Genomic DNA, 13,048 nt, shown 5'->3' on the forward strand with positions numbered 1-13,048 from the left:
AGCGGGGCTGGGGTCGTGGTGTGGCAGGGCTGTGAGAGCAGCGGGGCCGGGCTGGGCCGGATGAGCCGCGGCCAGCTTCATGGGCAGCGGGAGGTAGATGTCCCGTGGGGAGGTGCAGGGGGCTGCAGCCGCTGCAGAGGCATTTTCCAGGTGAACGGTGGGGCCGAGAGCAGCACCGCGGGGTGAGGAACCATCCCCAGAGCCGGCCCTGTGCTGCCCTGCCCCAGAGCAGCCTTCCCCTGGCCTGCATGTCGGGGCCAGAGCAGCACCGCAGGGGCCAGGTAGTAGCCTGCAGGGGCACTTCTTCCCCGCGCTGGTCACAGCTGTGCCCCGGGCCCTGGCTCTGCCGCTCCCTGGCTGAATCCTGACTTTCAGCCTCAGGGATGTCCGTCCTTGGGAGATGTCTGCTCAGAAAAACAGGAGCATTCCTGCTCTAGCCCGGCAGTGCTCTCCTTGGGTGAACCCAGGTCCCCCAGGCCCTCTGCAGCTTTGGAAACGTCCACCCATGTCTGGGTCCCACGTCATTACCTGACCCCCCTCCAGTGACTGCAGGTCACTGAGAAAGAGGTAGATCACAGCCTCTAATGGAAACGTGCTTGATTACAGCTGTGCCTGTAGCCGATGGCCACCCGACTGCTCAGCCGGATCTTGTCCGGGAGCCTCAGGGCAACCCCACAGGTATGTCAGTTGAATGAGCGGGCATTTAGGTTTTAATATTTGTTCATATGAAATTTAAGTTAGTATTTTCTTGGCTGATGCTTAGACATGCAGAAGAGCAGAGAGGGAATGGGTCAGGCTCAGTGATGTGGCCTGGGGCGCTCTGCCTTGCAAAACATTCTTTCCCAGCCTTTCTGACCCTGCGCTGCTTCCAGTGCCTGCTGCAAAGCCATTGGGCTTGTTGGGGTTGAGTTTAGAGCTGGTGTGGGCTCCAGGGAGTCCTTTCTGCCGGCAGCTCTGTACATGGTTTGTTTTAAACTGGCATGTTCCAGGCACCCAGTAACGGCCTGCACAGTGCTCCTGAGTGGCAGGGAGAGACGAGTGCCATGGAGCAACCCTGTGTGTGAACTGCATTCATTGCCGTTCACATCTGAAGAAGTCTATTGAAATATTTCACAGGAGCTTCTCTGTTCTGTTTGTTTACAGACGTGGCTGGATGCAATGGCTATCCAGCTTCCCAGCCGGGTTCCAGGGCTGACGCGCAGGGAGATCGCACGGGTACGTCATGGCTTTTTACTTCCTTTGAGAGCTGCCAGCTCAAAGCCCAAATGTGAGCAAGATGTCTCTTGCAGGTGTGGGAATATAGGCCTGCATCGTGTGTGCCATGTTGTTCTGTGATCCCCTTACATGTTCTGCTATTCAGTATGACAGTGTATATCACAATGTATGATGGGAGCTTCTCGTGGGTGTTTGGTTGCAGATGTGGGTACAGGGAGGGCTCTTCCAGCTTCTCGGCTGGGTCCTGCGCTGGAGCTCACCTGGCATCCTAGGGGTGAGTAGTCAGTCCTGACTTCACAGACTAAGCGCTCGTTTTCAGTATGTTATTCTTGAGAAATTTAACTTTATACTTTCTGTTAAGGTCCTCAAAGAGCAAAGTATAAAGCTAAAGCTGAAATAGGAAGATCTTCCCAGCGGTCACCAGAAGTCCTAAAGGAAATCCTGAAGGAACTGGACAAAGCAGCACGTGGTGGGTATAACCAGAAGTCTTGGGAAGCTGAGGTTTCAGATGCATGTATGGACATGAATCCTGTGCAGCAGGAAGGGATCGATCAGAGCCGCACTGCACTGACACTCAAATTTCACACCTTGCAGGTGCTGGTGAGCTGTAGAGATGGTGCAGAGTCTCTGCTGCCAGTTGTGGTTCAACTGAGCCCCAGGGACGGCTGCTGCCCCAGTTACAGCGTTACTGGCCAGAGCTGTTCTGGGCAGACGTTGGTATCCAGCTGGCAGGAACTGACAGTGCTCGCACCTTGAGTGTGTGAGGGACTTGGCTGAGGAGCCAATTCCTGATAAGCCATGAGAGGGCCAGCACCCTGCCAGTCACTGGCAGGGAGAGTGCCCTTGGCCAGTGGACAGGATGCGCCGGGAGCTTGGGGTCACTGAGACCAGCAGACTTTGCCTGGGCTGCAGGCATCCCCTGGGCAGGATGGGAGCACCCCGGCTTCGCAGCCTGGTCTAACCCCATTGTTCTCCTTGATGTCTGAGGACTCTCGGTGACACCTCGGGGTCAGGGACAGGCGAAAGCTGGACACCCAGCTGAAGGCCCGACACCTAACTTGAAGGCAGCTAAAATGAAGGGCTGTGAATTCGGTGTCGGGTGGTCTGCCTGTCTGTTTCTAGTTGTGGTTGTGGTTTTCCTCTTGTTTTGGGGGACTGTGGGCTCTTCACTGCCACTTGTGAAAGTGCCCAGAATATGCTTGCAAGAGCTTGCGGTTCAGTCCACTATGCGTGTCTGTTACCCTTACCATGTGGTGGAGTTGGTATGATGGGAAGTGCTTCTCAGAAGGACTCTTTCCCCACCTGAACTGGCCACAGCATCTTCCTGTCTCCTCTGAGGGAAGTAATTTACCATCATCTTGCAGTTTGCCAAAAATGCACCAAGTGGAATGTGAACAAGATCACATGCAATCTCCTAGTCTCTTAGCAGGTCAGGATTTGCTGTCTCCTGGTAAACTGGAAAGTGTCTAGCACTTAAATTTTTCTCCATGAATGACACATCGTTTGGACTAGTGACTAGGTGCACCCCCAAATGCCCAGGCTTTGTTTCTAAGCGTTATTAATGTATTTTGAGAAGTATTGCCTCCTGAAGATACCACGTTCCTGATGAGGAACGGTTACTTCTAATTAAAGTGAGCCACTTTCTTTCTAAAGAGATGGACCGTGAGACTGTGGAGAAGGAGGCGTTTCAGGAAGGAGATAGTCACGCAGTGCCAGTCTCTGACGAAAAAACAGGGGCAATTCAATCAACAGGCGTGCCAGGTAATTGCTGTCCTTCAGTCATCCAGTGTCATGAATCAAAATCATTGTGTGTCTGCAGCCTCTTCCCCTGGTGCCCGCTACTGCACATCTTGTCAGCAGCCAAACTATTAGTACAGAGCGAGTGTTCTAAAAGAAGCCAGCAACGGCTCTCTGAGGATGACTGTCATCTCTGGGGTGTGGAGGTTACTGCCATCAGTGTGCCAGAGAGACAGTCACTCGTAACCCTCTGTGTGGATGCAGTGAGATGCTCACCTCCCACCACACCCTGTTCACAGGAATTTGAGAACTTTACCGTTTTGGGGGTGAGGCCATCTGAACCACCCACAGCAGACGATGGGAAATACGACTCTTAATGGAATGTGCCTCCTGCAATACCTGCATCCCAGAGCTTGCCCTGAGTCCCCCTAAGCACAACAGAGGGGGATCCCTCCTGTGAACTGAGGTCCAAAGGGATTCACTGGCGGATGGGGCATGGGCTTAGAGGGAACCTGTGCCACCCTCCTGCATCTTCTGTGCCTGAGCCATGCTGAGGCTTTACCTTTCTCTGATTCTTGGCAGTGGCAGTGCTGTCCAGCCCTGGAGAAGCCCACCACGCCAGGAGATATGAATTTTCTCCAAAGAGTGCAGGTAATTAGCAGTCTTGCAGGGGGCCATAAGGGGAAGACAAGTCCTGAAACCTGGGGGCATGCAAGCAGTGCCCACGCTGGAGGAAAGGCGAAGAGGGAGAGAGCAAGGTTCAGGTGTCTCCTGAGAGGGCCTGACTCCATCCCCTCAGGGTGTGGGTGATGGGCTGGGGAGAGAGCTGGGGGTGGCACTCCCTGATGCAGGGATGGGTTTTGTCTGTGTCGCTCAAAGGAACGATTGGTCAAACAGCTGCGCTCCCCCACATGCTCTCCATCTGGCCTCATGAGTTCTGTTCAGTGGGACAACTTGTCCCAAAGGGTCAGAGAGAGCCTCCAGGCAGCAGCACTAGCAAGCCTTGGGGAGTGAAAGTGGGTGAGCGCAAAAGAAATTGTGTGCAAACGTGAAGGGTGGCCAAGAAGGGGGAGCATACCTGTGACACTGGGAAAACTGGATTACAGCCGTACCACAGTGTGAGCAAAGCTCTGAGGAGAAAGAGAGGCTCCAGAGTGCATTGATTTGCAATGGCTTTGGGAGTTTCCTTTGCTTCTACTGAAACCAAGGAAACATTGCAGCCCCAGCATGTTTGCTGGTGCAGAGATGCTAACAAAGTGAGAAAGAACATTTCCTGGCAATGTCAGACCTCCTGTGAGATTACCAGTAGCGTGCAGGACACACTAATGCACAGAATTGTTGCTGCAGGTGTGGATGACAAGAGAAACACAAATGCTGTGGATCCTCAAGATTTCCGGTACTACTGCATAGAAGGCGCCGTGGCGGTCTTGGGCTCCGTGCTGTTTGGGATGATACTGTGTTGTGTGATCTGTCTGTGGAGGAAGAGACGACGGTGAGTGGTTGGGAGTTTTTTTTGCCAAACTTCTGTATTAGATGGCTGCTATTAGCCATGAAACATTTAGAGGTAGGGTATTGTGGAGTGCCGAGACAGTTACTGGCCAAACTCTACTGAGATTTCTGCTGTAAGATGTTTTAACTGGCCTCTCAATTCATGGGCACTCTTTTGTGAAACGCCTTCCTCCTGTGGCAAGTGTTAGTTAAAAGTGACCCTGCCTCGACAAGAGCAGACCCAGCGACAGACGTAGGATGAGCAAGGTCAGGAAGAAAAACGAGGGATGACATTGCCATAGAAAGTGAGAAGCGCAATAGTGACATCTTTCTGCCAGTGAACCTGCCAGCAGAAATCACCCTGTTGGGTGATGCCGTAAATCCCAGAGGTTCACCTCGACCAGGGTGTCCCAGCAACTGAGACCGTGGTGAGGAGCCTTCCCAGCTCTCGGCCTTGCTTTGGAGAAAGAGTCAGCCTGTCCCATCTGCACCTGAGCACTGCCAGCATGCGTGTTCTCAGCACAGGCAGGGTTTTTTTCTGTGCAGGGGTACGTATCTCTTTGGATACGTATTCTGAAGAGAGGATGGAGAGCATCTCGCTGAACAGAGAGCCGAGGCTGTGCCCTTGTCTGGTCAGGGACAGGCAGGGGAGCCGAGTGCTGGTCTCTGCCAGGCACGCTGAGAAAGGAGAACAGGAGGCTCTCCTGGCCCTGCAGCGCTGTGCCCAGCTTTGGTCCCCTCGGTCTGTCGCGGGCAGGTCTCCTTCCAGGCACGTGCAGAGCAGGCAGGTCAGGATGGTCAGGGCCGAGAGGAGACGAGCCGTGGGCAGGCGAGCAGAGCCCCAGACGAGGGGTGCGGGGTGCCCCGTTTTCTGCACGGAGCTCTCCACGCCCACAGCTCCCACGCGCAGCCAGGCATCCGCACCCCGTGAGGCGCCCAGTGCTGCCCCGCACCCTCACACCCGCCCGGCCCCACAGCCGCGGTGGGGCCTCAGCAGCCTCCTCTCTCCGCAGGCGCCTCTCCGCAGCTTCGCGAGCCTGGTCCGACACCAGCAGCTGCTCCTCGGGCCTGGACAGCCGGAGCAGCCGCTGCAGCACCCCGGAGAGCTGGACCCGACAGCAAGAGCCATCACCTGTGCCTGCAAAACCGGCCCCCCTGCCACAGAGCAGCAGGGAACGGGCCTCCGCCAGCCCGGACAGCCGCCCGGCCCGCCCGCCTCCACCCCGGCCCTCATGGCTGTCCAACTCAGCCAGCCGGCTGTTGCGGGACCAGCCCAGCGACCTCGAGCCCCCAGAGGAATTGAAGCCACCCGCCCGCGCCCCAAGCCCATCGCGCCGGCCCTCCTGCAAGGGCCTGAGCCAGCCCCACCAGGGTATGGGTTTGGGCTACAATGACAGACTCCTGACGGACAGCTTCAGGGATCGACCATTCGTGTCCGAGTAATGGCACAGCAATAAATACAGATCAGTAGCACAGTGGGCTACAATGACAGACTCCTGACGGACAGCTTCAGGGATCGACCATTCGTGTCCGAGTAATGGCACAGCAATAAATACAGATCAGTAGCACAGTTGTCCAGGTCGTAATGGCAGCAGACCCAGGGATTCACCAATCCTGGGCCGAACTTCGTATCGGGGCACACAGGGACCTGGATGCCCACGGTGTCAGCAGGCAGGGAGCTGGGCATGGGACCCACCAACAGGCTGGGGGAGCCCAGCTTCCCTGGTGGGACTGTCCTGCTAAATTCTGAGCCACAGAGGCACCAAAGGGGCTCGTTAACAGGTCACCATCCCCACCTCTGCTCCCTGTGCCAGCTTTGTCCTGGAGTGCACAGGACAGGGGTACTGTGTAGGGCAATACCAGCCCCAGCCCCTCCATTGCGTGCGCGCCAAATACACCACATAAGGCAAAGCCAGAAATAAAACGCAGAGCAGCACCAAGCTGCTATTGAGCCATAACTGCTTTTGGCTGGGATGGAGTTAATTTTCTTCCTAGCAGCACATATGGTGCCGAGTGTTGGATGTGTGACCAAACCAGTGTTGGTAGCACACCCATGTTTTGGCTATTGCTGAAGGCTGCTTGCACGGCCCCAAGGCCTACTCTGTGCCCATGCTGCCCTGCCAGCGAGTAAGCTGGGGGTGCGCTGGTGGATGAAAAGCTGGACATGAGCTGGCAATGTGCACTTGCAGCCCGGTCAGTGCAGGTGGGTGGGGGGCGGGGGGGTCTGTGAGGGGTTTGGGGGGGGATTTGTGAGGGGTTTGGGCAGTCCGCGCCTGGATTTGTTGAGGGGATGTTGGGGTCTGTGAGGTGTTTAGCGGGGTCTGCGAGGGGATTTGAAGGGTTTGGGGGGGTCTGTGAGTGGAGTTGTGAGGTGGTGAGGGGATTTGTGAGGAGACGTTGGGGTCTCTGAGGGGTTTGGGGGAGTCTGTGAGGGGATTTGTGAGGTGTTGAGGGGATTTGTGAGGGGATGTTGGGGTCTGCGAGGGGTTTTGGGGGGGATTTGCGAGGGGCTTGGGCGGTCCACGAGTGGATTTGTGAGGGGATGTTGGCGTCTCTGAGGGGTTGGGGGGGGTCTGTGAGGGGATGGAGGGGTTGTGAGGGGATTTGTGAGGTGTGGAGGGTATTTGTGAGGGGATGTTGGGGCCTCTGAAGGGTATGGGGGTGTCTGTGAGGGGATTTGAAGGGTTTGGGGGGGGTGTGAGGCAATGGGGGGTCTGTGAGTGTATTTGTGAGGAGATGTTGGGGTCTCTGAGGGGTTTGGCGGGGTCTGTGAGGGGATTTGAGGGGTTTGGGGGGGTTGCGCAGTCTGCGAGTGGATTTGTGAGGGGATGTTGGGATCTCTGAGGGGTTTGGGGGGGTGTGCGAGAGGATTCGAAGGGTTTGTGGGGGTCTGTGAGTGGATTTGTGAGGAGATGTTGGGGTCTCTGAGGGGTTTGGCAGGGTCTGTGAGGGGATGGGGGGGTTCTGTGAGGGGATTTGTGAGGTGTTGAGTGGATTTGTGAGGAGATGTTGGGGTCCCTGAGGGTTTTGTGGGGATCCGTGAGGGGATTTGAGGGGTTTGGGGGTGTCTGTGAGGGGATGGGGGGGATTTGTGAGCAGTTTGGGCGGTCTGTGAGTGGATTTGTGAGGGGATGTTGGGGTCTGTGAGGTGTTTGGGGGGATCCGTGAGGGTATTTGAGGGGTTTGGGGGGGGCCTGTGAGGGGTTTGGGGTGTCTGTGAGTGTATTTGTGAGAAGATGTTGGGGTCTCTGAGGAGTCTGGGGGGATCCGTGAGGAGATTTGATGGGTTTGGGGTCTGTGAGGGGACGGGGGGATTTGTGAGGGGTTTGGGCTCCTGTCACGCAGCTCTTCCTGCCCAGGGCTGTGGCTGGCAGCACAGACAGACCCGCCTTTTGGGAAAGATTTGCCGACCCAGAGCAAACGCGGGGCAGCTCCTCTCCCTCCCTCCCTCCCCGAGCAGGCGCAGACCCCACAGCAGCACTGAGGGACGGCAGAGCTGCACGCACACCTCGCAAGCGCTGCTGAGGGAACAGCTCAGGAGCAAAGGGCCCTTCCCGAAGGCCGCGTGCTGCCAAGGGAACAGCTCCGGACCGAAGGGCCCTTCCCGAAGGCCGTCTCTCCGCAGGCGTGCTCTGGTGGGGACACAGCAGGTGCCCTCGCTGTCCCCAGGCCTCCCTGTGGGTGTGATGGCCCTGAGGTCTGATGCATGCCTTTCACCCCATGCAGGCTGTGCTGTGGGCTGTCATGAGTCCAGATTCAGGATCCTGCCGGCTGCGCCAATCTCTTGCCAAGGGGCGGAAAGCACCTCGCTCAGGAGGAGAGAAGCATCAGTGTGTTTTATTGAGGTGAAATAATAATTTGACAGAGTTCAATAAATATGAGGAATTTAACAAAGTTTGACAGTGGTTTCCCGAGGTTCAGTAAGTTGGACGGCAAGGTTTGCCTTATTAATTACGGCACGGAAGAAACGTACGAAGGAGAACTGAGTTAGAATCGAGGTGGAAGGATTCACACAGAGACCGGAGATGCAAAAGGGTAAGGAAGACCCTCCCGTTGAGTCGTGAGGTTCAGAGGGGACCCCCTTGCTTTCTAAACTCCTTATGGAGCCTAGGTGCGGCTCGGTCCAATCTTAGTCTCAGACTTGGACAACAGTTTGTCTAATGGAATTATCTGTACAAAGTTTATAATAGTTAATATTAAGTAGCTACGTGGATTAGTACTGTTTCCTTAGTATGAATTCAGCATGCTGTCAGTCACTTAGCAAAGATCTGCTATTGAGAACAGGCCTCTATGCCTCGAGGAGCAACCTTGAGAGGCGTCCCAGCTCGAGGGGAGATCACTGCCATGCAGCCACGCTGCCTAGGAGGGAGAGCTGAAAGAAGGCTCCCTTAGGCTGTCATATTTATGGGATAAAGTGGCTGGCTCCTAGTCAAATCACATGCAATGGGAAGGGTATGCATGAGACTCCCTGTGCCCACAACTTTTTTTGCTCCTTGATAAATGAGTCTTGGAAAAACCACCCGCTATTCCTGTGTTAATCGCATGATGAGTGTTCCAAGGTGATAGGCAGCGGTGCTCACTGGGTCACTCGGCTCCTTTGTGGGTTTTTCAGAGAAGAGATTGAAACTAGAGGAGTTCTTGGCCTGGCTATGGCTCCTTTACCTCCTTTGGAGCCTGTACCAAACTACGGCGAGTTTGGTTATGGGGTTGAGTGTACCCGTCACACCGGCTCTTGGGAAATGAGGGTACATGTGACCCTGTGCGAGGTCAAGCTAGAACATGCTTTGCAGTTTGTGTATTTACTGCCCTGAATTTTCTGCTCTTCCTGGCTGTCTTCTGTGATTTTCAGCCTGCTCTCGCCTCCACAGAAAGAAATGCTGTGTGTATGAAAGAGGCCATTATGAATCTTCCCTTAGGAGGTTTTTTTTTTGCGCTCTGCTCCTGAATTACTATCTGTAGTATATCTGCCAATGTTCAAAATATCTTTCTAATTCCCTGGTTTAAGTATTCTGACCCTACTCCAGCTACACGTTACTATGCACAACTCCCACCAACCATCATTTTTTATTTCAAGTTGTTTTTCATGAAATAACACACATTGCATCCAGAATCCTGTGTTGCTGTTCCATGGTTTTCTTCACGGTTTTCCAGCTGTATTCCTCCTCCCCATGATAAACAGTGTTGCCAGTATTTCTTTTTCTCTTAGAATACACATGGTAAGGGTGGTTGCTGGATGTCTCATCCTTTTTAAGGCCGGGAAGACACGTTCTGAGAAGGCCTTCTCCTAGTCCCAGGTATTCAGGGACGCAAGACGTGCCTATCGCCGTCAGCTCTGTGGAGGATTTAAGAGAGGTTGTGCACCTGAAGGTTAAACCGTGCTTCTGTATCGGAAGCTGAATTTCAGCAAGCAAAAGCAACTTCCCCAAATCTTAAGTTGTGTGTCTTTGAATGCTGCAAAATTGAATTAAATAATGAACCTTGCATACATCTTTCTCGATTAAGCGTACAGTGGATGTCTCCTCCTTCAACTAGGCTGGAGCTTAAAAATCAGCTTAAAAATACTGGATAGTGTAATTTTTGCTGCACATGGCCTCAGTCCACTTGGGAGAAAATTGGATTAGTTACACAAGTCTTCGTGGAAGGCTCAAAGAGAGCCTAAGGTTTTGAGTGCCCTAGGATGCTCTTTTCAGGTAGGTTAACAGGCACGTATAAAGCCTGTAATGGCGTAAGGACTCCCCAGAACATCTTCAGTACAGCTATATTTTATGTAAGCTGCTGTTTTCATGCAACCTCAGCTAGCGCTGTGCTGTTCTTTACAGGATGGGGTGAGTGGTGTTGTCTTTGGCTGTGTGGGCTTAAATGTGTTTCCAATGTGCGTGTCAAATAATTACCTGTGAAACAGACTGCCAATCTGGCTGAAGCCAGTGCTTCCGAGAAGATGAACTAAAAGCTTTGATGGTACAGTCCTGCCATGAATACGATCCGGTCAAGTAAGTGTTGATCATGTCCAATCTGTTCTTTGAAGATTATGGGAAAATGGCAGAGATGTGTGTTTTAACAAGAGAGACACGTGCCTACCTTTTTCTTTTTTCCCCCTCAAACCTTTTAGTTACATGAAGAAACCCTTGGGTCCACCTCCACCATCATATACTTGCTTTTGTTGCGGAAGACCTAGCCACTATATAAAGAACTGCTCGAAAAATGGGGTATGATTGTGGGGGACTTCTGGTGTTACTCTAGGTGTTAATTATTTTACCTGGGCAGTTATGCAACAAATACATGAACACTCATATTAAGAATTGTTTCTCTTGGGGTGAAAGGCAGAGGTTATATGGCAATGTTGCAAAGCCCTTCCAAATTCAAGGGGAAGCTGGAATTATAAAGGTGGAATTTTCTTTCTAGGTCTTAGACATTAAGTATGTCCATAGATCTTTCTCTATGAACTTTCATGCGTATTTTCATATACTTCAGTATTACTGGAATTTTTTCTGTTTTCCACTCTTTTTAATGACAGTTCACTGTTTTTATTATTTTGTATCAAACCAAGACATTTCTCTTGACCCCATCTATTGCATATTTGCGTGTTGTAATTACACTAAGTCCCTGGTTGAGTATTGATACTATTTCACGTTAGTCACTGAAGGTATACACGTGAGGTATGAATTCAACCTTCACCTATAGACGGCGAGTGTAGGTTTCTCCAGTGACTGATTCAGAGCACAAGATTAAGCTCTCGCTCTGAATTGTGCTTTGGAGGAGGAGCAGCGGGTTTGTCTCTTCTCTGAGTGGATGGTGAGCTAAGGGATATGTCAGCCTTAAGGAACCTGAAGTTAAGCCAAAGAATGTTGCTGGAGTTCAAAACCCCGCTCAAGCCTTTGGAACATCCTGGCTATATTCATGTAGGAAAATAAGTATTTCAGTTGAGCAACCCTTACACTAGGTAAAAGGAGAGGATTAAAGGCTTTTGCTGCTTAAAATCATCAGGGAAATGTCATTTTAAGTGTGGGTCTTGAGGTACGTCTGCCTCTCTTTTCTTGAACAGGACAAAAAATTTGAGTCTGTTCCCAGAGTTAAAAAGAGCACAGGAATTCCACAGAGTTTCATGACAAAGGTGAAGGATCCCAATACGAAGGGTGCTATGCTGACAAGATCTGGAAAATATGCAACACCACCTTTTAATGCCTAGGTATGGAACTAAGTGGACTGACCAAAAAGTGAAGGAGAGAAAGCACGCATAAATCTGAGTGGCAATGCAACCCAGTTGGCCAGCATCTGTCATTCCAAGGGAGGAAGCACTGTCATTGTACCTTAACCTGAAAACCTGTGGTACTTTCTAATATTAAAAGAGGGTGGTCCTACTGCTCATGCCCCTGGAAGTTGGCTAAACTTGCGGTGTGCTAAGAATCTGCATTTCTGCAAAACACTTCAGTAGTGTTTACAGGGGAGTCGTTCTCCTTGAAAGCTCATTTTGCTTCTGTTTTCTGTTTCAAAGGCTTCTTGCCAAATTCAACAGGTAGCTGTTGGCCTGAGATTTCCTCCCCCTCTGACTTTTGTTAAATCCCATGTGTGAAACAGACTAACGTTTTCCTGTTGCTATAAACTGAGAAAATACTACCGTGTGCTGATGTCGTGGTTTAACCCCAGCCAGCAACTAAGCACCACGCAGCCACTCACTCACTCCCCCCCCACCCAGTGGGATGGGAGAGAAAATCAGGAAAAGAAGTAAAACTCCTGGGTTGAGATAAGAACGGTTTAATAGAACAGAAAAGAAGAAACTAATAATGATAATGATAACACTAATAAAATGACAGCAGTAGTAATAAAAGGATTGAAATGTACAAATGATGCGCAGGGCAATTGCTCCCCACCCGCCGACCGACACCCAGCCAGTCCCCGAGCGGCGAAAATCCCTGTCCCCCCCCCCTTCCCAGTTCCTAAACTAGATGGGACGTCACATGGTATGGAATACACCGTTGGCCAGTTTGGGTCAGGTGCCCTGGCTGGGCATGAGAAGCTGAAAAATCCTTGACTATAGTCTAAACACTACTGAGCAACAACTGAAAACATCAGTGTTATCAGCATTCTTCACATACTGAACTCAAAACATAGCACTGTACCAGCTACTAGGAAGACAGTTAATTCTATCCTAGCTGAAACCAGGACAGCTGACAAGAGTGGCTGTTTTAAAATGCACTTGGTAGCACTTTTGGTTTTCCGTCATGGATCTCCTTTTGTAGAAGCTGTAACATAGACGTCTTCCTTTTAGAAAATGTAATTACTCGGAGACTACCTTTATCCTGTGCCTGCAATTTACATTTATCCTCTGGCAAAGGAGAGGTGGGATTCATTTTGCCTGATTTCTAGCTGTCAAAAAAAAATTTTCCTAGTCTGAGCTTCTTTCTTAGTTGATCCAATGAATGGGAGAGTTCTGCAGAAAGAAAAGTGTTCCCCCCTCCCTTTCTAGTGTTGTGGCTGTAGAAAAGTAGTTTAAACTAAGCACCTGTGTTTTAGAAGGCTAATGTGGAGTGAGAAGAATTCCATCTCTTCTCTTCCTTTGGTAAAATCCAAAGCTTGGAAAAGTTTTCCTTTGCCCATCTTTAACTTGTTT

The 13,048-nt window shown here is 51.7% G+C and overlaps 1 protein-coding gene across 1 annotated transcript; it reads left to right on the forward strand.

Moving 5' to 3' along the window:
- The first annotated feature begins 1,162 nt into the window (after positions 1-1,162).
- LOC142028056 (uncharacterized) lies at positions 1,163-6,300 on the forward strand. Its single transcript, XM_075022163.1, has 7 exons — positions 1,163-1,215; positions 1,418-1,489; positions 1,577-1,684; positions 2,869-2,976; positions 3,535-3,603; positions 4,300-4,444; positions 5,454-6,300. The coding sequence occupies exons 4-7, from the start codon at positions 2,871-2,873 to the stop codon at positions 5,881-5,883; spliced, it is 750 nt and encodes a 249-aa protein (XP_074878264.1). The 5' UTR covers positions 1,163-1,215; positions 1,418-1,489; positions 1,577-1,684; positions 2,869-2,870; the 3' UTR covers positions 5,884-6,300.
- The last annotated feature ends 6,748 nt before the right edge of the window (positions 6,301-13,048 follow it).

Source organism: Buteo buteo, unplaced genomic scaffold (assembly GCF_964188355.1).
Source record: "Buteo buteo unplaced genomic scaffold, bButBut1.hap1.1 HAP1_SCAFFOLD_130, whole genome shotgun sequence".
Lineage (NCBI taxonomy): Eukaryota > Metazoa > Chordata > Aves > Accipitriformes > Accipitridae > Buteo > Buteo buteo.

What these genes read in the sequence shown, in the direction of transcription:
- LOC142028056 (XM_075022163.1), top strand. Translation starts at nt 2,871, where the DNA reads ATGGACCGTGAGACTGTGGAGAAGGAGGCGTTTCAGGAAGGAGATAGT. An exon ending in TCAATCAACAGGCGTGCCAG is followed by an intron (nt 2,977 to 3,534) that starts GTAATTGCTGTC and finishes GATTCTTGGCAG; the next exon opens with TGGCAGTGCTGTCCAGCCCT. An exon ending in CTGTGGAGGAAGAGACGACG is followed by an intron (nt 4,445 to 5,453) that starts GTGAGTGGTTGG and finishes CTCTCTCCGCAG; the next exon opens with GCGCCTCTCCGCAGCTTCGC.